General features: G+C 44.3%; 1 protein-coding gene across 1 annotated transcript in view; it reads right to left on the reverse strand.

Moving 5' to 3' along the window:
* Positions 1-27,368, reverse strand: part of LOC119155556 (serine/threonine-protein kinase TNNI3K) — a 106,851-nt gene that overhangs the window by 2,659 nt on the left and 76,824 nt on the right. Inside the window, exons 23-26 of the mRNA XM_037404372.1 lie at positions 25,664-25,773; positions 11,717-11,776; positions 9,908-10,077; positions 3,948-4,027 (exon numbers count right to left, since the gene is read on the reverse strand). Of these exons, the coding sequence (XP_037260269.1) occupies positions 3,948-4,027; positions 9,908-10,077; positions 11,717-11,776; positions 25,664-25,773 (420 nt within the window). The remainder of the gene's footprint in view (positions 1-3,947; positions 4,028-9,907; positions 10,078-11,716; positions 11,777-25,663; positions 25,774-27,368) is intronic.

Below are 27,368 nucleotides of genomic sequence, written 5' to 3' on the forward strand. Positions count from 1 at the left end.
CCACCGTCACTTCCATTTGCCTGCCTGCTGCTACACGGTGGGGAGCCTTTGCTTTACTAAATGCTTTCATGTTTCAAATGCCCTTGACCGTATCCTCTGGTGGGTTTTTTTTTCCCTTGTAGTGCTTGTGAGTTGCATACTAGCCAGGATGAAGATCTGGAGGGTGCTTGGCTTGGCTGACTCCTGGGGGTCTGGCTCTTCTTGCCTGCCAGGGATGTACCTCCTCTCGGTTGGAGGGTGCCCCTTCCCAGCGCCAAGGGGGATGACAAATGCTCTGCCACAGCTTGCCTTGTTGCAGAACTGCTCAGCGAGTGCATGCACTTCCCTGTGTTGCAGGACCGCTTCTGTGCTGCAAGCCTTGCCAGCGCCTTCTCTGCAGCTGGGAAACTGGTGACTGTTGCAGCAGCATCATTGAGCTTGTCTGCCAGTGTCTGAGAGCTGCAGTGAGCAAGAAGAAGCCAAAGTCAAAATTAAACTCTGTTTACGGCAAGAGGACGTACAGTTTTCTTTGGGCAGCGTGTACCTGCTTCATCAGATTTCACTGCTTTCAAGGTAGTGTTTAACTCAGAATTTGTGAAACTTCCTGTGATGAGCAGGGGCTTTGCTTTCACTGTAGAAGCCAGGGTTGTGTTTACCTGCAGAATTTCTATTTTCAAATATAGCCAATGAAAAAAATTGTTGGCTATCACAGAGGCTCTTGCTGGAATGGGAGCAGGGTGCTTTTGGGGTTTTTGCTGAGAAAGGAAAACAGCGAGTGTATTCTCTATTGATAACAGACTGCAAGCACCAATGAGGATAATGGGAAACATTAGGCAAAAAGCAAACAGAAAGAAAAAAGATCAAAATGGACATGAATGGGGAGAGACAGCGGTGAAATCCGTTTATGTGGGATAAATAAAGAGTGCAAATATTTGCAATCATTGCACCAAGCACACTAATAAAAAAGGGCTCGGGGCTTTCTGTCTTCTGGTGTGCTGCTATGCATTGTAACGGCTTCGTCACTTTGCCAGGACCTGGAAGCCTGGGCTGCAGCCAGGGCAGCGTGGCTGGGCCTCTGGAGCAGCTGGGTTTGGTGCTTTGCAACGAGGGGTGGTGATTACTCACGATACATATCCTGGTGACACTGCAGGACTCAAAGCTGCAGCGGTCTGCTGAAATGAAGTATGTGGCAAGGAGTAGCTTCTCCAGTCCCGTTGTGTCTAGCAGGCAGGTTCTTCACTTTCCTCTGCACCTCCCTGGCTTTTTCCACTGTTCGCAGTTAGTGCAAGGCTCAGCTTGGCCAGCTCTTGGCTGTGCTGCACTGTGGTCCTGATAGCCCGACCAGTGACACGGGCCTCTGGCTGGGGCTGCCTCCTCTGCTACTCACACACTTTCAGTCCCTTCTGTGGAAACTATGATTCAAGGAACAGCAATATGTGAAGATAAATCTTGAGGTCTCGTGTGTGGAGTCTGAAATCCCACAGTTTAAATGCAGCCACTGAGAGTCTCTTCTCCACCAGCCCTCCATTCCCTGTTGTCCCTTTTTAATACAGACTTGAGAAGCCCTCTTCAGTCTTGCCTGGATGGTCTTACTCTAGGAGTTCAGTAAAGATTTCTGTTTCATTCTTGTTTTCTTCGTCCTTGAGTTTTCCAGTTGCCAGGTACCTGATGAAAGCTGTGCCTCGAGGAATGGCTCTCTGCAGCTGTGAAATGCACACACAATGCAAAGGGTTTGTTCTTTTTTCAGTTTTAGAGGTCGTTACCTTGCTACTCATTATGACAGCAACACTGCTGTTAGCATTGTACTCAATAAATATTTATATGACCAGGTTTTCTCTTTTTCTCACCCAATGTGCTCTGTTCAGAAGAGGGGCGAGAGTGCAAGAGTCATGCTGAGGCCCATGAAAAACAGCAAAATGACAAGCTTCTGACATGTGCTTCAGGCAGAACAAAACACTGAATTCTCCTGGTCACATAACAGGTTGGAACGTGGTAGAAAAGGGAACAGATGCTGGGAGAGGAGTGAGAAGGCCCCAGGGCAGGGGACAGCAGCCAGCTCGGAGGATGGCAACCCTGTAAAGTCAATGGATCCACTCAGCACAGTTGCCATCTGAACATACAGAAAAACGTATGTAAGCACAGAGCATACAAAAAACGTCTGTTTTCCTTGTACGTACTTATGAGGTGTAAAGCGCGGAACACCTCTGCTGATGGCAGATGCAGAGAGACCTTCCTGCTGGGGTGCCTGGTGTACGTATCTCCTTTGAAGTCAGTGTTGCTTGTCAAAGCCCAGCCCCACGCCTTGGTACTGAAGATGTTGCTGTCATTCTCTGCCATGTCAGCCTCACGGCTCCTGCCGCCTTTTTGCCTTCTTTGTCCATCATCCCAAAGCCTGATACAAGTATTCATGAAAAAAAAAGTCCTACCCACCTTTCAGAACAGACGTGGCTGGTGCTGGCCATGCCAAACCCTCGTTGTCTGCCGGCTCTGTGGTGCTTTTATGAGTGTATCAGAGTCTGGGTTTGCATCTGGTGTTGCTGGGCTTACGGCAGCGCTCTGGTATGGTGAGCCCTCTAGCAATGGGTTCAGAAAACACCTTCTTGCACTGCTTCATCTCTGGGGCTCCCTGAGCATTCACACTTGTCCGGGGGGGTGATGAGATCCAGAATATCTGCGTGGCTCCAGGCAGATGGTGGAAGCATGGTCTGTGGCGCTGTCATCAGGCAAAGGTAACTGCAGGCGCTGTGCTGCTGTTTGCTCAGCAAACACAACAGCCAGAGCGGGCAGGCCCCGGCTGCGTGGCAGTGCTGAAGTGGGGAAGTGACATCCTGTCACCATGGCCCTGGAGCAGCTTAGGATGTTCAGGCAAACAGATCCACTGGTGCTGGAGGATGGAGCAGCAGTGCAGGACAGAAGCTGGAGGCTATCCAAACCCACGCACTCGGTAGGTGTAGTCCCGCTTCAGCAAGTTACTGAGCTGGGACGTACTGCTGTCTCACGCTTGAGCGTTAAGCACGTACAACCCTGGCAGCACGTCCTGAAAGCAGCTTCACACCAGTGGCAGATCTTTCTAGGACGCAGCAGCTGAGCCTACTGCGAACAAAGGTTAGCATGAAGGTGAAATTCAGAGTCTGACCTTCAGTTTCACACCAAGAAAGAAAGATTAACCCAAGATTTATGAAATCCAGTCTGCTTGATATCACTCTAATGCCAACTACATCTTCATATGCTCTTTATTTTAAGGTTTCACTTATATGTTATGCTGCTGGGCTAAAAATTGTTCTAAGCTGATGATTATTCTGTGCTGGGGACACTGTAAAGAATGAGCTACTGAGCTTGTAAGCTGTGTAGAAAGAGTGGGCGAGCCACCCCACGGAGCCGCCTGCAAGACAAGACCTGTGCAAGGGCTTTTAGGTTTAGCAAGAGAGTTTTACTGGGGATGACTGCAAACGCAGGGGCTAGGAAATGCTGGGAAGCTGTTTGTGTGGCAATGCATAAACACACACTTCAATGTGGCAAAACAGAGCGCCAGGAAGGCACGAGCAAGCAGCAGTCAGGACATCTCTGTTCTGGAGGGAAGCAAAGCGAAGCGATGCCCTCTGACAGGAGTGTGAATGGTAAAAAGGATATGCTGTGTCATTTTATGCTCCCACAGTACTCCAGAAATAGGACTGTCTTACCCACTTTTTGCAGAAGTAGCCTTGAGGATATAATGCCACATCTCCTCCTTATTCACAGATCCACACACGCGGACAGAAGGTCCAAAGTGCCTGGGGCATGCACGCAGTGGGAGCAGCCAGGAGTGCCAGGAGCACAGCACGAGACCTTGCCAGCTCCGGCTGACTGCATGCAGCAGCCTGCACTCAACAGTATTTTTCTCATGAGACTTTTTAATACCTGAGGAAACCGCAGCTCTGCAGTGGTTAACCACAGTAAGATGCTCAGAAGAGTATTCTGCCTTAACTCACCATTTTTGTCGATTGGTGGGTACTGGAAGTTTCTTCTCATGTCATCCAAAGACAGACCCTGAGAAGGGTGTTGTCCAGCGCTGCAAATTAAACAGGAGGTGTCGGTTTAGATAAGACTGATAAAGCCAAGTCTCCAGACCATAAGAACTTTTTCTATGGACTTGGAAGGAAAAGATATTAACAGGAAATATATCAGCCTGATGCCCAGCCACTGGCACGCGCAGTAAACAAAAGGCAAGAAAAAGTTATGAAGCAAGAACATGAATCACATGCATGCTTGCATTTCATCCATTCTTAGAGCGACTTCCCTCAAACATACTGTTTGGGGCATCACAACTATTTTAAAAGCAACTCTAGGTATCAATTCAGGATCATAGTAACGTACTTTATGCATCACTGCTAACAGACTCCTGCAAATAAGTTTCTCCGGCAAGGAAGATCACTAAATTATCTTCCAGTTATCGACCAAAACCACTGTCCTGCCAAAAGGTTGTTTATCCCCAATCCTTATCATGTACAGGACTGGCCTCTACCAGCTCTCCTCTGATTACAGGCAGACAGAAACCAAGCGCAGACAAAAACAAAAGCCCAAACTTTTCTCACTTAGCCCCTATAGTTCATTTATTTCTGAGGAGCTGTCAAAAGAATAAAGCAAGCGATAATGGTGACAGTGACACAGCCGAGGCACACGGAAGCAGTGCAACACATGGACATAATGCAGGGATGTGCTTCTGAGCAGTTCAGATATGATGGAGAGCCCAGATCTATCACAGCGTACCCCATCTTGACTGGGGGACTAAAGACAACCTACTGGATTTAAGTACTCCATGAAAATAACAGCTCTTTAAAAACGACACTCATTCATTTGACCTGCCTTTTCCAAGTATGCTTACATAAACCTTGAGAAGCCTTTTATTTGAAAATACCATTAGCCACAGTTCTTGGGCTTTGACATGGTCCAGGCAGAATGCACAGTACTAAATGGAACTTTATATCAACTTCATTAGCCACTGTGGATATTATTTATCTCACAATACATAAAACCCCAAAGGTCTGTTACCACCAGACTATCTAAACTTAACAGATGTTTTCATGGCTTCTGGCTTCTATTGAGAAGTCACTAAAATAGTCTCTTTTTGTCATCTCTCTGTGCAGTTGTGAGAGGTTAATAGGATTAGGTTTACTGAATTCCACTACCTGCAAAGTAACATGCCACCAGCTTCACTTACTTTTCAAGTATTTCCTCTGGTAAAACTGATCAGTCTAGCTTTTCAACCTCTAAAACGTGAAGTCATGAAGTGGAAAGGGCAGTTCAGTGAATTGTCCAAGCGACAGAACATGAAACGTTGACACCAGCTGGCAGCAGCAGGACACAGGCTCCTTGTTTCAGGTTTCCTTGGGGCTTTGCCCCAGACACAATTTTGTACCACTGATGAAAGCGCAGGGAGGCTCAGGATGCGCCCTGTGGCTCTGGCTTTCCCAGCTTCTTTAAGACACAGCTTTAAGAAGGATGGATGGATGGGGGTTCCCTGTAGCGACATTGCTTGTCAATGCCTGGAGTGGCACTGTGCCCCACAGGAGGAGGCTGGGCAACTGCCTGGCAGGCTGGAGGTAGTTTAATGAGGATCAGGATATCCTAAGGAACAGGCAAAGCTTGCTCCAGCTCAGCTGGTATCTCCGGAATATTGTTTCTACCCACTTTCCCACTGTCCCGTTCTCCTCTGCACTGCTCCTGGCTTCCCTCTCACTGGACCATCCACCTCTGTCCCCACTCTGCTCCCTGCCATCCCAAAGAGCTGTCCCTCCCCTGCCGCACAGCCGCTTGCCCCACTGTCATCACAGCCACCCTCTCTCCTGACCCCTTGCCTGCACACCTGCGAAGGAAAGCCCTGTGAGGGCTGACCCGCAACGGTATGGAATTTGGGTTTGCTGTATCACTTGCATTACTGAGGCTCATCCATAATTAAGGACAAGAAGCCCTTCTTTGGGCAGAGGAAAACAATAAGGAGGTCTATTTTGGGAAACACTGCCCAGTCAGAGGCTGAAGAAAAAACAAACAAACAAAAACCTGTTGGCAAATCTGCATCTGAAACGACTGCAGACAACTATCACAGCATCTACAGGCTGTGGGAAGAATCAGGAGGTCTCCAGGGGAAGAAATAAAACATACACTTTGCTTGAATTCTGAGCACAGCATTCACAGAGTAACTCCTGATGTGTTAGCCAAGAGAGATGGGCTGGAGGCCAGCCAAGCTGCTGAACAGGAGGCTGACAGTGCTGGCTGTGCCAGGGACACCAGCCTGGAGCTACAGAGGAGCCACAGCACTGGTCTGTCTTACGTGAGGATTTCCTCAGAAAAGGCGAAACTCTTAAGCAAGTTATTTGGCCTCGTTGCCTTTGGAGCAACGTCCTCAGAAGCACACAGGTATCCTCTGTTTTTGTAAACATAAAAAGAAAAAAGATGGAGAGAATTGCTGCTAATGAACAGATGTTGGGAACAGAGCTATAACAAAACATCAGACATGTTCATACCACTGTGCAAAGATACAAAGAAAGGGCATGCCAAATATTTCTGACTTGGGTTAATTGGGAGCTACTTAAACAAAAAAAAAGACTCTTCTGCAGATGTTGTCCTTGGACTCTGTGGGAAATGCTAAAGGTGTAAAGAAGCAGAAAATCAACACTTAAAGCTTCTATACAGTGATGAGTTGACACATTAAGCTGTCCTGCCAGACAGACCATTAAAATGCACTGCTACTGCATCCCATTTGTTATGCACCTCCTGCATCCCACCTCTCATTACCTGGCTCAGAGCAACAGCTACCGTGCTGGAGAGAGATCCACTAAACAGACCCTAAAGTTACAGGGCAAGACACAAACAAAAAGCTCGGTGCCGTGGCTGTTTAACTCCATGCACGGTACAAGGAGATTTCATGAGACGAATTGTTTCTGCCATGGTGTGGAGTTGCATGCTGCAGAGTGGACACAGGGCATGAAGTCACTGGAGCAGATGGAAACAGGAGGCAGCCCAGGAAATACAGTCCAGCCTGGGAAAAAGCAGCGTTACCGCACCCCTCTAAAAATGCCCACGCTCACCAGAATGAAACCCAACAAACCACTGTCATTAGGAAGTGAAGCCATTAATCATCTCAGTGTGTTGTATAATTGAAAAAATACTGAAACTGTGGAAACCATTCCCTTTTCATTGAGCATTGTGCCTCTGGGTGGATCCTTCTGGGTGCTATTTATAGATTTGAATGTTGTTAGTTTGTATGGCAGAGCATTTGATAAAAAAAAATCCATCTTTAAATAAGTGCTGGGGTTATAGAGGAGCCCGTTTTAGTGGGCTAACGAGCCTCACTACTGCGCCAGGAACACTGAATTACAGGACAAGAGGGCACTTGCAAGTGCCCCTTCTCTCTCATGCCTACACTAACCTAGATGTGCCATTTGCCTATTCCTCTCAATGCAAATTATTACATTCAACAGCAAAATCTGGCCCTTTACAGAAAATAGAAGTCTGACTCGCATTGCCTTCATCCTCACCTCAGTGCCACCTCCATGTCCTGCTCCATCAGCACATGACAAAAGCAAAGCAATTTATGAGACATCACATTATGTCAGATGAACGTTTCAGGTCTGGTTTATGTTTTCATGTAAAAGATCTCTGTGTCTGTCTGCAGGTGTTTGCCTTCTGCCTCTCCATACGAGCCCCTGAACAGGCAAGGGACTGATTCCTTTTGCTGCTCTATTCCAGCTCCCCATTTTAGCAGATTATATTTCTGTCTCTCCACATCCCAGTTAACAGGAACGTATCACGAGGGCATGGCTTGCTCTGCTGTTACTGTTTCTGACTGCTAAGTGGTGCTAAAGGGTGAAGTTTAGACTAAGCGCGCTACCCTTCTGGCAGAGACTAAAAGCACCATTTCATTTTCACAGCACTCTCACTCCCCATGGGATAGAGATCAGAGACTGCTAAATTTGCCCTCAAAACCAGGTCTCCCAAGTGGTAGGGTAGATTGCCTCAGATGTTAACCGTACAGTAATATAGAGAACCCACATGTCACCTTGCCTTGTAAAATACTGGGAGTTCTTATCCTTCTAAGGGCATAAACAGAATGACATGTAACTTTTAGGAAGTACTCCAGTACAGCCGACTCCCACGAATCTCTGTGAGGCTCTTCCTTAAGGAAAAGGTACTTGGCATTTTTATCTCCTGCCTCTGTACCTGCTGGGACGGTCTGCTTTCTGTCTGTCTGTCTGTCCCTCCCCTTCTCGGCATGGACACCTTCACCCGCTGCCCTCCCCAGACAGCCGCCTGGGATTTGTGACGAGCACAGGTGATAGCACCAGTCTGGCAGTGCTCTCTCCTGCTAGTGCATCACCATCTTCCAGTAGCGCAGCCCACCTCATTCATGTAGCCATATAACAGTTTGAGATCAAGGTGAAAAAACCCAAACCTAAAATCCAGAACTCAGAAACACAACATCAAAAAATGGCACCTCTTCAATCTCTTTGCTTTTCCACCGCGGCTGCTCTCTGGGATCACTAGTCTCTCCCCATGTTTTATCTTCATCACAGGCTCTTATGATCAGGGAACCAGGTGTTCTTCCTGTCCATAAAACTCCCTCTCATTAAATAAACTCCACTATTACTAAGAATCTAATAGAGGTGATGGCATGTTAGAAAATAGTTTCCAGACACTTGGTCAGACAGAAGCTATGCACTCCATAAGGGGGACATATACATACAAGTGTAACAGAAACAAACTTTCTCACACATAATAATCATAATAGCACTTCAGCGTGACCTTTCCTCACAAATCTTCTTATTTCTAGGATTTTCAGCTGGATTTTTCCCAAGCGTGCCCTATTCCTCTTAATCAGAAGGACATGTCTGCCTTGTATTTGGGCAGAGATAACAAGCCATGTGTGTGACACAGGTCAGCAAATATACTTCACCACATTCCTGCAGGGCTTGGATTTCTGCCGAGAGATGAGCTCACCAGGTGACTCTGGCCCCTTACAAGGACTAGCAAATCCTGCCTCCTGTTTTGATGCGACACACTAACACAGCCCTCTATTTTTCAGACAGTAAGTAGAAGTTATGTTGCCTCCAGTGTAACAAACTGGTTCTTCAACCACAAAAAAGCTCCTGCACGAGTGAGCTCCCCTAAACAGCATGACTGCACAGAAGTAACTATATGAGCAGTTCTTGGAAATGTGAGCAGTGCCCACACTGTGAAGGGGGCTCGGAAGGTTCTGAGCCACAGGACCACCCCATGCCTCCAGCCATGTCATTTGGTACCAAAATGTTGCCCAAGGTCTAATCTCTGCTTTCCATCCTGTCACTGATGCCACACACTCAAATACTTTTATTTTTTTCCAAAGAAAAATGTCTCTTTTAGCTTTTCTCTGGTGAAATTTTTCAAATTGAAGACACATTGTGATATAAACACTGGCCTTGCCAGACCTGCTGGCAGATAGTGAAGGTACATCCAGCTGATGACCACTCGCCTCCATCCCCTTGGATGGGCAGTCATCAGTCTTTGGTTTCATGTCATAAAGCAGCGGTACTACATATAGAGCCCGTACATGGCAGGACTTGATTTTCTACTATTTTTATGTTACTCATAGTGAAAAACGCAAATGCTTAGCTGTTGTCTTGGCAGCAGGAAGGCTTCCACAGCATTCAGATAACCCAAGCACCCTGTGCTACAGCAGTCAGAGGAGAAAACAAGATGCAGAAGTGTTTTCCCTGGCTGGCCCTGGCAGTGGGTCATCCCCCCAGAGCGTGTTTCTACTGCTGGCTTCCCACGCAGCCACATCCCCTAGTGAGGCACGATCCCTGCTGCAGGGAACTCCCGTTTGACACATGCGGGCTGTGCAGTTTTGGGGAGGACTCTCTCCATCCCTTTCAGAGTAAGTGTGCTCCTCAGCCCTGCCATGACTGCTACATACCTCTGCGACCAGACAGCATAAGCTCGTGCATTCAAGGCATATTCCAATTCAAACCGACTACGCAGTGCTGCAACGTGACTACGGCCAGGACCACCTCGTGCAACAAGACAGTCTGAAGATGAGGAGGGAGACAGGGAACCACTGCTGTTGCTGGAGGCTGGAGACATTAACTGGATGTAAAAAGAAAAAAAAAAAAAAAAAAAAAAGCACTGTTATTACATATTTACAAGTCTTCCCTCAGCTCTTTCTCTTGTGTCCCCTGTATTTCCTTTATAATTTGGCTGCAGAAAGCAGTGCCTCCTGACTTGAATCAGCTGCAGAGAACTGGATGCTGCCTGCCAAATAAAGTGGTCAGTTCATCATTATGTGGGCTTTTCAAGGTGGGGCTGGATGTCTTTCCAGAAGATGCGCTTTATTTAGTTCAGCCATGAGGTATATGGCTTGTGAGCATCAGCTGTGCAGGTGGGAGACATCCCTGCCTCCCTGGCAAGAGCCATCGGCTGAGACTTTCCAATCTGTGCTAGAGAGGTGTCAGTGCTGCCTGATCACAGCGTCCCAGCATAGGAATTCTGACTGACAGGGCAGCGTAAATGCAGGGCTAGCACATCAATATACGTGTTTATATATACGGACCAACTGTGCAATACAGGTTCCTGCAGCAGCAGGGACCTGAACATGGTGTCACAAACGGTACCTGCCACTCCTGGTTTCAGAGACACTTAAAGGGAGTAGAAATTATTTGCAGAGAGAGAAGAAAAAAAAAAAAAAGAGAGAGGAAATAGGGGGAGGAGGAGAGAGAAAACTCTCCACCTTCATCAGCTGCAGTACTGAACTTACTAGAGACCTTGTTTCTTAAAACTTCTCTCAAGCAAGGCTTTGCCCTGGGCACGGTGGAGCTCAGGTCTAACTCTCCACCTAAATAATGTTTTCTTTATTTCTTTTTGTATGTAAGCACTTGCCCCAGATTTCTTCCTGCATGCACTGCTGCCTGTGTACCACAGAAGTCAGGTCTCCCATGAGATGACACAGTTTCTTGTGATACAGTGCTTCACTTTTTTTTTTTTTTTTTAACACTTAAAAGCTTCCACCTACGCATAGAGCAACCAGCTGCAGTCAGAGCGTGAAGAAATGTAATAGATTATGGGTGTCTTTTCTGACCCTTAAGCTCAAAAACAGCACTCCGTTTTAAAAGGAGGTAGTGGTTTGTTTCGTTTTTGGGTTTTTTTTGTTTGTTTTTAAAAACCTCTTACTTGCATACACACAGAAACACAGAGAAAATATAACTTCAGGAATTGCAGCCCTGAATCATTAACTTTCTATTTGACCACTTATCTAACACCAGGCTGAAGGATGATACATCCATCTGTGTCATAGCCACAGTCCAAAGCAGGAACTGCCTTTGAATTTATCCTTCTTACATTTTCTCTTTTTACCTTTCTCAGTTTGTCTTTTCTTCTTTTTAACCCAAACAGTCTTGATGGGATGAACGGGAGTGAAAAATTCTGCCCAGGTCTACTGTAACGGGCATTCCCACAGCGTCATACTCTCTCATCAGCGTACCTCCTGGAGTAGCTCCTGACACTCACAGCAATGTCTGGTCCCTGCCTCCTCCTCCTGGCGCCCGTATAAGCTGCTATCAATAATGTGCCTTAAAAATAGTGTGTTGGCCAGTGACAGCACGGAGCTGCTCCAGTAGCTTTGCAGGCTCCAAAGCCACCACTTTCCTTGGCTGCTGCTGCTGCTCTTCCTGCTTGTACTCCCAACCACGCAGCACACATGGATACTCCGCAGTGGAAATAAGGTCCTTACCTCAATATTGCACAGACATTCTTCTAATTTTGTGACTACTTCTGAAAACTCTGGTCTCCCCTGTGAGCACAACAGAAAAAGCAGAGCTCTGTTAAAAACTGAAAGGGGGGCATATCTTCTGTGATTAAACCGACTCATAGATACGTGATGAATCACAGGTTCCCTCAGTTTCCCCTTCCTCTGAATTTCATGGCATTGCTTCCAGTCTGCTTGGGAATCTGATGGGAACTAGGAGTTCAGTACTAAGCTACAAAACTAAGAGGTGGTGTGTACAACAACTTTAACTGCATCATTCGTCTCTTTTCCTGTAACAACTGGATTTGAGCTAATAATGACTAGATCATAAGATTACAAAAATACTAACAATAAATTCTTGGCTCTGCTTATATATCTGGTATGCTTCCTCTGCCCATAAACAAGACTTTGAAAACAGCAACTGCTGCGAAGAGCACTGGGCAAGCTCCTGACCAATACTGCACTTAGAGCTACCCTCTTCCTTCCCTGGCTGGCGCACTTGGCTCACCCCATGCACTGTCCCCATGGCCGCTGCCCACCACCCACCGGCCCCATTCGCAGACACGCATCTCCTTCTCTGCATGTTTTATGCGGCACAAGAGTTTGCAGAGGCCATGCCAGGGACAGGATCAGGCAACTGAGGGCAATGACAAATACACCTCCTCCTTGTTATTGCTGATCAATACCCTGTCCCTGTCTAACAGCGCAGTCGTTCCCAGGGAAGTTCAGGCTTAGCTAAAGCATTGCAGACAGCGGTATCTGACAGAGGAGGACTGGGAATACCTCAACTGAGTAACAGTTAAACAAGCTCTTTATTCCCATCACCACATCTTCCTCACCAAAACTGCCTGTGAGAGGCAGGCATAATTTAAGAGCTCTTGGACAAAGTCCTGCAGCCCCCACATCTATAATTTATGCAACAGCAGAGGGATGATATGCACAAGTAAGGCTTCAGGTTTTAGCCCGTTGTGGGGAAGTATAGTAACAAAATGAGTGTTAAATGCTTCTTTTTCTCAAAAGGGTAAGAAAGAAAGTGACTAGTCCATTCTAGGTTCCATAGACTTGCCCTTGTCTGCAGTTACACAGGAAAGGGAGGGAGGAAAGGGCAGTTACTGGTGTCCGTGGCAGTGCCCTGGCTGCTCCATGCCCCTCGTGGTAGTGGCTTAAGGCAGCGAGACAGTCCACGTCCTCCTCCTGCCTGCAGGCACCAGCCCCGGGGCAGCAGGGTCGCTCCCCCGCTGTCCCTGCAGGCCAGCTGCAGGGGGCTGCTGGCAAAGAGGAGCTGCGGCGGGCTGGGCTGCGCAGGGTGCAGACCTCTGCCCACTTCTCCCGATGCCTTCCACCGGCCTTTCTGTGATGGTGACAAGCCGTGGCAGAGAGGCAGGATTTCTCCACTGACATCTGACAGTCCCATGGGTGCCTCCTTCCTCAGCAGCCTTAAAGACTTCTGCGCTTCTGACAAATTCCATCATTCTGCCACATGAATCCAACCATCACACCGAGATACTCCACTTGATTAAACCCTCTGGAAAGACACTGTTCCCACAAGAATCTCAGGCTCCAGTGAGCACTGCCATCAGTAACTTACATCTAGGAAAGTGCTGGGGCAAACTACCATGGCAAAACCTGCCCTCTGAACACCACGTCCTTCACAGGGACAGGGAGTCCTTAGAGCTGGCTCTTCTTCAGCTGGATGAAGGCTGGTGGGAAGAAGGGAGATGCCAACCGATGACTAGACAGGTGCTTGATTATGAGGTGATTCCAGTGGTTCCTTTTATAAAAGATTCTGTTATAAAGCAGTATATGACCACAGTAGAGTATTTCTGAGCTCTAGCCTACAACGTGCTCAAGAAATACTGCATTTATTGCCTGTAATAAGCTCTGTCACTTTCAATGGAACTTGATTGGAGCTCGTTGGAGACCACAGAAGAACTGACTGTAACATCAAATTTGTACTTAATAAAATCAAAACAATGTTTATTTCCTTTATGGAACAAAGCCCCAGGTACTGTGGCAAATACGTTGACTCTAATTAAAGCTTACAAATCAAAGCAGTGAATGAAAAATGCTGCTTAAGAGACACTGTCTAATTTTCTAATCATTAGTTTGCCTTTGGAAACAACTACTGTCAAAAAGTTTCTGGAAAACAGATGTTCGAGTACCTGATAAATAGTAACGCTGACATGACACATGGGAACTAGTTTTTAGTTGGGATGAACCTTGAACAAAATCAAAGGCAAACAAAAGGATACATTTTCCAATTTGGAGGCATTTCATAGATGCCTAGCAAAATCCATACAGATAGACTCCATGTTCTGCCCTTTTTTTTTTTTTTTTTTTTTTTGCTTTTTTTTTAACTGAGCAAACCTCTTGGAGAATTCTGACCTATGAACAGTCACTGAGCCCCAAAATTTACCATTTTCCCCTGAAATATAACCTCTCTTTTAATTAAATGTCTTTACAGATCTACAGTAAGATGCTGTAAAATGGTTATTGATGTGGTGATGCTTTTTATCTTTTGGATATTTTGCTCATTCTGCTTGTTGTGGTGTTTCACTAACAGCATTTAGTCCCTGCTCGAGTGGTATGCTGAGGAGATAGGACTGTCGGGGTTTGTTATACATACTAGCTAGCTAATTGAGACACTTTGAAAGAACTTCTTGTTCATCTCTGCAGTGAATTTACAGCAGCACTGTAGATTTGTACGGACTCTGTTAGGATAGGCTTTTGACAGCATAGTAAACCTTGCAAACGCTGTTGAGAGGGTGATAATACGCTTTGTTTTTCTCTGACCAGTGGCCTCCCGAAGCTATTCCAAGGCCCTTAGAAGTAACTTAAACCTTTGTTACTGAGAATGGTAGCAAAACACCTTTAATAAGGCCTATTTTAATAAGGTTTGCCCACATCTTGCACAATGTTCAAGCCACCCACTGGCTGATTGAGCTATTGGTTGCCTTACAATTCCATCACGCAGCTCTAACACATTAGCAAGATTAAGTGATATTGGAGTGAGTAGCAAAGTGCATTAGGATTCTGAAAAGATGGTTTATTTTTATTGGGGCTATATAAGCTGTGGAAATGCTAACAAGATGCAGTGACTATATGCATTACGTAGCACTTGCTTAAATCAACAATTTAATACAACATCTTATTAATAAATTTAAGTAGAATGTGAGTTACATGCCAGTTACTACTAGTTGCTACTTTGGAGTTACATAGAAAACAAACCAAACCTCACCTCCCTCCCTCGCCTTAACATTAGACCATAAAATGCAAAGACAAGAGTGTATTCAAGGATCCAGGAAACACTAATAACAGTAAGTGAATTAACAATGAAATAAATTAGCTACACCCTGCACTGCAAGTATGTTTTATCTGCAATTCTCACCCCAATATGTTATGTAGATAACCAGTAAGGAATACAGTAAGGGGGCAAAGCTTACTGCAGTCTATCAGCTGCCCAAAATCTCACAAACCTACTACCTCTTTCCCTGTCCTGGTAGAGCATGTCCTTTATTTCACTAAACCAGGTAAGAAAGCTCTCAAGTATCCAGGACAAGGACAGGTTTAGGCTCATGAAAACCCATCTTTCTAAGCTAGGCTAACTAGAAAAGGGACTCTAGGGCACAAATCCAGGACTCGAAGCAAGCCCCTATAACACCGGAAAATCACACAGATTTCAAAATCTGCTGCCATTCATCAGAAATGAAACTTCCACATTGTTCAACGAAGACCCTGAATGCCAGAATAGCGCCAGAAAACCAACAACCAAGCAAAGCGTCCAAACCCAAAGCCTGTCCCTGCCAGGTGTCACCTAAAGCAGCTAACCCACTTTGTGGAACATTTATTAAGCAATCTGAAATTCCAGTCTCTGGCATATATTTCTGACTTTTCAGGCAGTTTAGAGTCACGTACAAGAACATCCGTGCAATTGCCATGGTGGCATATGCAAAGATGGCATTATAGAGCACACAGGGTCCCTTGCCTGGCACACAAAAGCACATAAAGAACCTAGCCATCTCCATAGTCCTCCGAGAGGAATGCTTCACAGAGATGACAGTCATCTGGCTCCTTTCTATTTTCCATCACCAAGGAACAATGTCAAAGCCCAGAAATTATGAACAAACCCATCATTCTTAAGCTCTACAAATGCCAGAACAGTAATGCTGTCAGTAAGACAGCCCTGACTCATCTCAGCCAGCACAGGTGCCCACACGCCCCACTATCTGCGTTTTCATGTGCAAATACACAAATCTGTGTATAATCCATCCAGTCAGGAGATACTGCTGGCACACAGCATCAGAAAAGTGCTGGTTCTCAACCCTGCTTTTGGAAGACCCTCAATATAAGCACAGAGATACAAAGATTAGTTAAGGGAGGGTCACTGCTGTCCCTCTACAATGGATGGTCTCAAGCACCATTAAATCCTACCATGGTCCTAAAGGCTACCAGTCTCAGGATTATGGTGCTAGTTGCTGTCTTGCAACTAACTGACTTTAGTTAGTTCACATTCCCTTTAGTGCAGAAATAGCGACAGACTGCAAAAAACAATGTGAAACAGTCTTTCTTTAATCACCACTTTATAATCTCAGAAGGGATCACTTCTGTATTTTATTTCTTTAATGCTGTTGCTATTGACTTAGTTGGTATAATCAGATGGATTTCTCCAACCGTTAAAACCAGTCACAATTACAGCATGTGAGCAAGGTGCAACAGCAGCAACCTTACTGCAATAACTCCTTGTTAAATCAGACTCCTGTCCTGCGGACATTGCTGGCGTCCAGAAGACAGTAGTTACAGCAGATGCAGCACACAGTCTGGAAACTCACAGTACAGTTACTTTCTATCCTAAAGAAGAGTTTATTAATTGTAACATATATCTGCGATTTGTCTTTAATCAGAGTCCCACATGAAAATTCCCAGGGTATCAGCTGGGGAAAAAAAATATTCATTGTGTTTACTATTTTAAGCATCTGAAAATTAAATTCCTTGTCATGTAGAGGGAAAACTGAAATAATAGGAAGACCCATGAAGAGTTTAGCTGGAATAGGAGAGGCCCATTTTAGGATTAGCAGTGATGTAGCTGATGAGAATGAGCCATTCCCAGCGAGCCACGAGTGTGAAATGCATACAGCATTGGCTTGTATGCTGCCTGGCTCTCAGTGTTGCTGCTTCCTCACTTCCCTGAGCAACGAAAAAAACGCATCCCAAAAAACCAGCAGTGATAACAATAATAAGCAATGTAATCACTTCGAAATATAACAGAACAGATGGCTTTCAGTTTTTCAAACAAGTATGTCATGTCACGGTATAGCAAAAAAACCCAATTTAAAATCTAATAGACGCACAGGGGAATTACACGATGTGTCTGATAAATGGTCGAGTGCCTCGATGAAGAAAGAGGCTGGAGGAGGGCTGGGTCCCTGCAATTCTACCCAGGCAAGATGCAGATTATGCAGGGCGATGCAGCTGGACAGACTGACAGAACTGCGCACTGACAGAGGCTGCAGCTCAGCACGAGGGGGATCTACAGCATTAATTCCTGCCCTGCTCCCTCAGGGACCGTGGGGAACAGCATTTTTGCCATCTGAGGCTGGCAAAGCAGCATGTGTGAACTTTGTGACTGCCAACCCTTCCCACCTGCCCACACTGCATTCTCTCCACAGGACTGCTCTTAATGGTTGCTTGGAGTCTTGCCATGTATTTATTCCTGGTCTCATCCCAGGATACACAATCACAGTTACCAGTAGGTTTTGGGGGAGCTGGTGTAACCTCTGGAGCTGTTAATGCTTTGACATGTGGTTGTCCAAGAGGCTCTCCACATGCTCATGCATTGACATTCTCCAGGCCACAGCTGGAATGGCCCTGTATGGAAAGGAGTCCTGTAAGTGACCCCTCCTCTGTCCCAGCAGACACAGAACCAGAGGGCACCAGACTGTGACTTCTGCGAAGTACAGCTGTCCCCAGGCCATTGGGAAAGATTTGCAGCTGACTGTATTTGTTCAGTTTTAGTACACAAAATGTGTTTGCCACTGGTTATTTAGAGAACTGTCAACATAGTACGAGTACTCCTTGAATAAAGCAATATTAATCAAAGGAACAGACATGTTCCTGGGATTTCAGAAGTTAAAAAAACCAAAGAGTAAATTATCTCCGCCCCCCCCCCCCCCCCCCAATAATCCAAAAGAACCACTCTTTTTGCATTGGAACAATTGAAAAACATGGTTTGCCAGCTCCAAAGATCACAAATATGATCTTTTTAGGCTTAAAGCTATGATAGGAAACAGAAATCAAAAGCCAGAACATTTCTACAACTTGTAAATCATGTTCCTGTTTCTCTTTTACAGCTGCTTCTGTAAAAAACTAATGCCTTAAGCATCCCTTAGGGGACACTTACAAAAAGTCAGAGGTGTTTCACGGATGGTCTGTGCCCCAGGCAAAAAAAAAGGAGCAGTTCCACAACACGGAAAGACTCCACAGGATGAAGAAAAAGGGCTGGACTCCTGACACAAGTGGTTTCCCTGCCTGGGGTTCAGTGCAACTGCCTGGTCAGCACATGAGTCACCTGAGACACCAGTGAATATTCAGTGCTGGTTTTGAATGTGACACCCCAGGCAGTGTGCATAGTTGTCACTGTCACATCTTTTAGCTTCTTGAGGTGGCTACTGTTTTCTTTTCTCAAATCCCACATAACACTTCACACCTATCACCTACATTTCCCTCTCCTGCTGAAGTGTGGGAACACTTGTTCCTGTGTGCTGACCCTCAATTCTGTACAGCTGCCAAAAGCCATCCTTGAACATACTCTCTTTCTTATAGCTTAAAATTTCGCCTGCAGCCATACCACTGCCTGCAGTCAAATCACCTAAGGCTGAAATCTCATGTGAGCAGATGCAGAAAGGTTAGGCATAGTCCATGCTTGGACAAAGACTGCTGGGAAGCAAACCAAAACATGACAACCCATCCTGGAGCCTAATGGTTGTTTTCTTAGCTGCTTTTATCTTTCCCTATCACTTGGGTTAATCATGGCTTTTCATTTATTATTGCTGCTCATGCAATCTGACCCCTGAATGCGTCATCATCTGGAGAAAGTCTGTGGGGTCACCATTGGGTGATTAACTGTCAGGACTAATGGGACCTTTGCTCTGCTGCAGAACATGCCTGCAAAGCTGCCACTGCTCTGCATCCAACAGGCTGCTCTGCCAAGTCTCACCCAGTATTGCAAGATGAGATGCGTGCATTGTGCTACCTGTGAGGTGATATGGCAGAAGACTTTTACTGACCTTACTATTCTCTCTCAGTTTTCTTGTGGTGTGCAGTGGCTGGAAACTATCACAGTATTTTCAGATTTATAGTTTCCTAACAATATGCTTATGTATGCAATTTTGTCTTTTATTTGTAACAGGAGTTTTTCTTGTCTTGGCCTTCTTTACCTAGAAACTGAAACAAGGTAGAGCAAATGAACACACACCAGAAAAGTCCAGATGCATCCCAGTGTGAACATGAGCCAAGAAGTTACCTCACTGTGGGACCCTGTTACTGCTGCTTAGCTCAGGAAAATGAGATAATAGTCATGTCTGTTGCTGGGTCTGACCAAGAAACGTGCCACTTTTCATGGGAAAATGGGCCTCATGCAATGCTAAGGGGAAATGAAATGTCCACGTGCCAACAGATGTTGCTGAGGAGCATTCAGAGGGACACATCACACAGAGTGGCTCATTCTCATGCCTCAAGCGTGTGTTGATGGAGTTGTGCTTTTAAGAGCTTTACAGAAACGTGTCTGTGAATGATGAACCAGAACCCTGAAAGAGGATTTCTGTGGAGCTGATACTAAGCCAAGCAGTCTGGGCCAAAAGGAAGATTTACAGACTACAGCACTGCATGACCTTTCAAAGATTGATAAAGGTATATTTTCTTCTAGAACAGAACAGAAGGGCTGTAAGGTGAGAAGCAGAATGAAATCAAAATCCAGAAGGAAAGTTTGATTTTCTATTGTCATGCATTTAATGAGGACATATCTGAGTAAATCAGTAGCTATAAGCAAAATTCAAGGATATGTTATATCTCCTGTATGCTCACATGTGGCTATAGAAAAACCAAAGCAGTGATGACCAGGCCCAAGTAGGAGATTGTCGTGGTTTCCCAACCTTGCAGTCAGGTTAAAAGTAGAATCCATAGAGGATAATATTGGACTAACATCAGGTAGAGACAGGAAAGCAGTATATTTGGTGTGACTCAAAAGCAGAGAAACAGTACAAAACTCAAGATTTTCCTACTGTACCCTTCAGAAAGCTGATTGATATTTTTAATCAGCAAAGTTATCTTTAAAAACCCCCTCACACTCACTCAAGTTACTCACACATGCACTGTACTCCCAAGTAACAGCATGCCATTGAGGACAAGAGCATTTGAATAACTTTCACACTAGTGGGGTTATCTTTAGAAAAATACAGTACTATCACAGCATTCTGCAATACTCTTTGTGGAAGGGATCATGAAGGGGATCCTCTACCTTCTTGAGAACAAAAGCAAGAAATATGCCCTGGTTTTGTAACTGGGATGATGGAGTAGATCAGGAACTTCTGCCAAAGAGATGCTGAAAAAAAAGATTTTTAGTGTGTTTTTGAAAGGAACCCAGATAACTCACTGAACTACATTACTTTGAATTTGAAAGCAGTATAAAAATCAAGTTTTTACATAAGTGAAAACAATTTCTGCTAGAGAAAATAATTTAGTTTGCATCACCATCTCTGAGGCAAGGCTTTCTTCCATTCCATATCCCTCTTCCTGTATTTCTCTTTAGTTCTTCTCTCCTTCTCCCCAGACAGGGTCTGCGTTCTCTGAGCAAATCCCTCCCCTGAAAGTGCCCTTCTCAAGAAAGTGATACCAATGTTCAACCATCCTTAAAAGTTTGTATCTTTCTACCATGTTAAAAAAAAAAAAAAAAAGAGCAATAGACAGACTGTTCTTGCAGCCTTTTCACTGCATTGCACATTTTTTCTGAGTGCCATATAAAGCTGACTGTTACTATTCAGCACCCCCAGATTACCCATTCTGGTTTCACAGAGCAGCACAAGAGCATCCAGCCCACAGCCACAACCTCCCTGGCACCACCACCAGCTCCTTCCTCTCAGCACTCCAGTCTGCGCGCAGGTCAGAGGAGGAGGACAGGGCATCCCTCCCTCCTGAGGCTGCATCAGCAGAGGGGAAACCCACCCAGCCCTACGCCCTGTCTGAGTCACAAGTGGCCACTCATTTGCCATGACAGCTGCACTTCCAAAAGCACTTACGCAGCAGTATCTCATCAAACACATCCTTAATATTTACAATGAGATTTTTAAAAAAATGTATGTAAATGCCCAGCTCCATCCAGCTGCAGACTAGAGGTTTTTTTACAAACTTAATGAGTCCAAGCTATTAATAATTAAGTGCTTATGAGTCCAAGTCCCTTCAATCAGATTATACTCCCCAATCTTTTTTTTCATGGTGAGGCACAGAACTTTCTGAAAATGTTGCCCTTTATGTCATTTCCTTTCTTTCTGAAGACCATACCAGGTTGGTCCAATCTATCACCCCACCACTGCGGGCCGCTGCAAGTAGGAAAAAGTTACAGAGAAAAAAACCCCCAACCCAACCCTCCCAAATACAGATGCCAAAGGAACTATACGGAAGACAGAACAGTACCTGCTCTGACATTGTTTATCTGTCCTCTATTCAGGCCACCTCATGGATCAAACTTCATTATTTGATATAAATAAACTAAAAAAAGCACATAGTTTTAGCCAAAACTTTCTCATGACCTTGAATCTTCACAGGTTTCCCTATGCAGTACCTTTGTCCAGGATGGCCTGAGAACATCTAAGACTTTCATGGTCATAATGAGAGCCATTATGAGTCAGCAGAATCATGACGCATCCTTACACAGTCCTCTATGCCCTGGGCAGCAATGGGATTAAAACGCTGCACTCCTGTACCCACCTCACCCCCAGTCCTGGCTCCTGGTGATGTTGGTGTCTCTGTATTGCAGGAAAGGTTTTAAAATTCAAACCAGTTTTATTGGACATTATACAATGCGGCTGTAACATGAGAGTGTTGTCTCCATAGTGCCCTAAAGTGATAGCATCTTATCCTTCCTGGGTTAAAATGTGAAGTTGTTGATGCTACGCTGCAACTAGAGAGGCTTTTTTGCACTACTTATATAAGCATCACAGCTTATAAATAAACAGTTATTTAATTGGTATAACAATAATAACGAATGCCAAGAAACAGCAGCTTTTATGTACCTAAGCTAGCAAAGGGGATGGGCAACTGGCTCCTGTGAGACAGGATCACAGGAAAAGCGATCCCAAAACATTGGCATCAAACCCAAAATGGTTACTTGTGAAACTGGGAGACACAGAAGTTCAGAAATAACAAATGGGAAAAGTAAACAGTCTCCACTCAGGATCTTCCTGGAAGTCAACACTGGGTGACAGAAGATGAAGCCAAATGGAAAAGTAAAATGAAAATAAGGGGCCATGACTTGTTGACTACAAAATTTAATTTGCATCCAGGATTAGAATCCAACCAGGTGGACTGGCCTGTAGTGAACAGCTGGAATAGGAAAAAAAATCAGTCACCAGCACAAGGAATTGATGAATGAAAACATGAGAAATCTGTCAGTGGTTTTGAATATACGACTGATGAAAGCAGAAATAAAAATCAAGAGAAATAAAAATAAAGCAGATCTTGTGCAATCACGAGTAAGCACACTAATACCCATTAAGAAAAAGATTTACCCCAAAAGTGTTGCTCTGCATGTTGTGATAAGCAGCTATCACCTGGGAGCAAAACCACAGGAAGTGCAGTTATTGTAACAAATCGTGTTAGATGTTAGAAAATTGTCAAGTTTGCAGTGTCTTGGTAGTGGATGTTAAACATCCTCCCCACAGTCTCTCTGACACAAGAAGGATGAAGGGTCCAAAGGCAGAAGTCCTAAAGAAAACAAAAACCTTACCTCTGTCTTCATCCCCTGAGACAGTAAGAAGTCTCTCTCCTATTTTCAACTCTGAATTGCAGAATTTATTTCCCACAGAGGGAAATGAAGATGATGTGAGGGAAGCCACAGGATTACACGTGCACAGATATTTAAAAAACAGGAAAGAAATGCATTTTCTTCTTCAGGTCTCACTAACGAGACGGGAGTGGTAAAGAACTCAGAAGAAAAAAAATCCTAGCATTGAACTGGGTAGAGAATAGGACTAGTTTTTTAAAAATACAGCACAATACTTCAGCCAAATGCAGTAACGCAAAATCCAAAGCAAAAATGTAACTGTATTAGAAACGTCAAGGATTTGGGAAGCACGTGAAAACATTCACCAGGAGGCCTGCCTGTTCTGAATCCTGCAATTCAGCTGCTGTGGCCCAGGTTTCTGCAAAGAACGGTACAACAACACAAATGAACACTGTTAAGAGTTGCCATGTTTATAGTTGAGTATTCTGGTTAACCGGCAGTTTACTAGAAGTACAAAGAAGAAATCGATATTGCAGACAACCTGAATAGGACTGATAACACTGGAGGTGACTGAATAAAACTAGAGAAAAGAGGAAACACAATGGCGCTTAATGAAAATGAGCTGAAGTTGAAAACATTATTTTTCAGACACACAAATAATCTCAGATACCAAAACAGAAAACGTGCTACAAATTTTGGATAATGTGAAGAGCAAAACATACCAACACCATAAAAAAAAGTGCCAAGTTACACCACCTAGTACAGCCAGCATCCTTAGTCCTACAGAAAATGGAAATGCATTATTGGGTGGTAATACCAGTCTTCAAAGTAACAGTGCTGTGCATACAGAAAACTTAGGATTTGCCAGACCTTAAAAACAATCAACATTATCAAGACAGCCAGGAACTCAAAGAAGCTGAAATGCCACTGGAAGAACGTGAAGAGGCTTTATTACCAGGATCAGGAGTCAGTAGCTTTGAGGCAGAAAATGAGGTGCCTTTAATTCTTTGCAAAATGAATGAAACTGAAAACTGCACTGCAAAAGCTATATTGTACCCACCATCTGTGGAATATGCTAATGCATCACCTTTGGAGGTAAAAGAAAGTGAGGAAAAAACCTTCACAACAGTGCTCATTTTCTTTCTTCAATTCTACAGACAAACTGCTCAAGTTTTTCTGGAAGTTATTAGCATCATTGTGGTGGGAAATTTCAGCAAATCCAAAACCATAAAATAGTTTTTGATTAAAATATTTGAAAAAGTAAAGGTATTTCGGCTCAAGAAATTTTACCCAACTGAATAGTAGTTTTGGTAATCACATCTGGTGGTGTCAGAGCCAAACAGAACAACATGAAATAAAAGTGAGAGGAAGATAAACCACGAAAAGTTCGCTGACCAGAGCAGCCTGTGGTGCTTATGAGCTGGAACATATAGTATTAAATTACTTTAATGTAAAGATTTATATTTACAGTTCTCAAAACCACATCTGCTCTCTGTAACGTACAAGCTGCAGTACTTAAAACATTTCTGTGCTTGGATTATTACTGTTTGCTTGATGGAAAGTACAAAATCTTTTTTTATACCTGCATCTATTAAATTCTATCTTAAATTCATATTGCTTGCGCAGTTTTCTGGTCTTCCTCCCGTCGTAAAGCACAGGTACCTTTTCAGGTACACCTTCTTAGTGGCAGGACTGATGCTGGGCTCTCTCCAGGACAGGGGCCCTTCCACTCACAGCCTGGTAGGCTGCCTTTAAGATTGCTGGGTGGCAATCCCATAACCAGACACTGCATGCTCTCTAAGCTGTTAGCTAGAGCTGCTGCTAGGAAACTAAATTTTAACAGAGGACGAATTCTGAGCAGATCCAAAATAGTATTAACTATTTCCTTAACTTCCAAGTCTGTGGGTCTGAAAATTTATCACTAAAAGATTACGTTAGGAGGACTTGTGTCTTGGACCAGGCAATGTGTCCTTATTGGTCTTATCTACTCTGTGTTTGAGAGGAAAAACATATATTGCTTTAAAAGCAAAAAACCACTGTGATGAGTAAATATATGTAAGTGGTTTTTCATGGAATGCACATACACAAGACCAGTAAGCAGAGTTTGTCTTAAAGCAGCTTAGGAAAGAAACCCACAAACCACTGAGAAGATTTGGGTATTATGAACTGAGAACAGCTGCCATGAAGAAGAAAGAGGCCCCAAACTGATCCCTATTTCTCTCAGGAACAGGATTTCTCATAACTTCTGATTGACCAAGGCCAGGCTGGATGGGGCTGGGAGCAGCCTGCGCTGTTAGAAGGTGCCCCTGCCCGGGGCGGGGGGGTGGGACTGGGTGGTCTTGAAGGCCCCTTCCAACCCAAACCATGCGACTGTGTCCTACCCCCAGCTGTTCCAGGAACAGGGACTGCAGCAATGTGCCAGAAACAGCAGTGAGAGCATTTCTGATTGTCTTCAGGTCATTCTGCCTTCTACACACCTCCTGTGCTTTTATCCTATTACTGTATCAGGGAATAGCCTCAGGACATGGTATAAAAGTACACAGAGGTTTATACACTTCCAGGGTGTATGCTTAGCTCCTCTTTGTGATGGTACAGATTTTATTTTTCATTGTAGAAAAAAAATCAATAATCCATAGAAAATACCTACAGAAGTCTGAGCAGTAAGTTTCTACTCACTCAGTAACAGTCAAAATCAAAGTTACATAAATAACACGCGGTTGAACAGCTAAATGTTAATTTACTTTCTTCCTCAATTCACCAGCTCTTCTGCATTTTTTGGCATACACCGTTATCTGTCTTGGGGCTTCCTGCAGTGACACCTGCCTCAGAAACCAGGGCTTTTGGAAAAGCCGTGTGAAGTCAGACAGAAAGTTGGTGGCCAAAGCAGAAATACCCGTTTTCCTGCTGCCTTTGCAGCTGCAGGAGGCTGGGGCACTCACCTCGGGACAGGCGTTCCAGCCCCTCATCAGCAGGGCAGAGATGGGCTTGGGGATGGAGTACCCGATGGGTGGGCGGATGTGGTGGTAGGCCATGTCTGCCGCCGCCGCCGCTGCAAGCGAACAGCCCGACAGAAACCTGTTAGCACTAGCAATCACACACGTTCCCAGGAAAACACAGCCTATTTGCTACTGAAATACACCCCAGCAGGCACAGAAATGCTGAACCACCAAACCCCTAAAGACTCGTAGCTGAAAAGATGCTTTTCAATCCTTGCTGTCTGTAAAGATAGCTAAGGCAGGCCATAACCCTGAACGGAAACGCGCTGCTGTTAAGACTAAGCATGGGTAGAGACGACTAATTTAGCTTAAAGGCTATTACGAAAAAAAAAAAAAAGCCTTTGGGGGAAAAAATATGAGTTAACCTTCAACTCACTCTAAAAAATTTGTTATCTTCATTATTAAGACAGCATGACAGGTAAACTCCAGTTGCAGATAAATTGGTAACAGACTCAGATCTCTTACAATAACCCAAGGCTAGCTCTGTTACAGTCTAAGACAAAAATTAATTCTAAGTGTTTCTGTAGTAAAAAGCTAGTGAGTGCCTTTTTATAAATGCCACTACTATAAAAAGCCACTACTGACTGAGACAAAATTGCCAAAATGTATTCCTAATTAGGTGTACACATTTAGTGACTCTAAATACAAATGAGAGTTAATCCCTCTCGTTCCTTTCAGTAAGATTTTTTTAAAGTCAAAGCAGATGTGTTCTGAACTAATATCAAAACCTAAGTAAAATCCTTTGCCCAACACTTTAAAACGATGTGATCAGAGTATATGGGATATGCAGGGAACTGTAAAATTGCAACCATGAGATTGTAATAGGAATGGTCTGATTGTTTTAACCATATCCCGTTCTCGTCACAGCACTCCTCGTAAGAATAGGTTAATGTCAGCCATTGTCTGTCCTCATTGCAGGTTTTGTCTGCATAATGATGTTTCAGAACGTTAATATCAGATAAATCCTGTGATATTGTAACTATATGTAGACAGGAAGGGCAAACAGTTTGCCTAATTTGGATTCCAGCCTAACAAGGTTTTGAAGGCGTGGCTCAGGTACTACCGGATTCCTCTTTTGCCTAGCAGACACTATGAAAAGAGGGCAAATGCAAATCCGATTAAGACAGCAATGAAAAATGCTCCATTTTTTTTCTGCCAAAGGTAATGTAAGTGACGTATTACCTACTGGCAAGATCTCACCTTACCAAAGTTAATAGGATTTATTCCATCAGTTTAACAGGGTCAGGATTAGAAAAAGAAAAGGCAAACTGTGTGCCTCTGTGTACTTTTGTAATACTTTACAAAGTTTGTTTGTGTCACTGTCATTCGGACTCTCCTGTCACCATCATTAGGTTTTTCCTTCAGGTAAAAAATATCTGTTAAAATGTACTTTAGAATGGCTGAATTAAATGACAAGAATACATCCTTCACAAAAATGAGGAAAAAAAAAAAGTTTGGGTCATCCCAAAACTCTGAACTTAGTGATGCTTTCCAGTTGTACTATGTGATAGCCTGAGTATTTTACGGTTTGACTGGTTGGTCAGATCCTGCCTTTCTTCTGGGTCAGAGCAGCTATAAACTATGGGAGGAATCAATGACCACCTACCTATGAAAATACTATTTCAGACCTATTTCTTGCTTATAGATC

This window comes from Falco rusticolus, chromosome 11 (genome assembly GCF_015220075.1).
Source record: "Falco rusticolus isolate bFalRus1 chromosome 11, bFalRus1.pri, whole genome shotgun sequence".
In the NCBI taxonomy this organism is placed as follows: domain Eukaryota; kingdom Metazoa; phylum Chordata; class Aves; order Falconiformes; family Falconidae; genus Falco; species Falco rusticolus.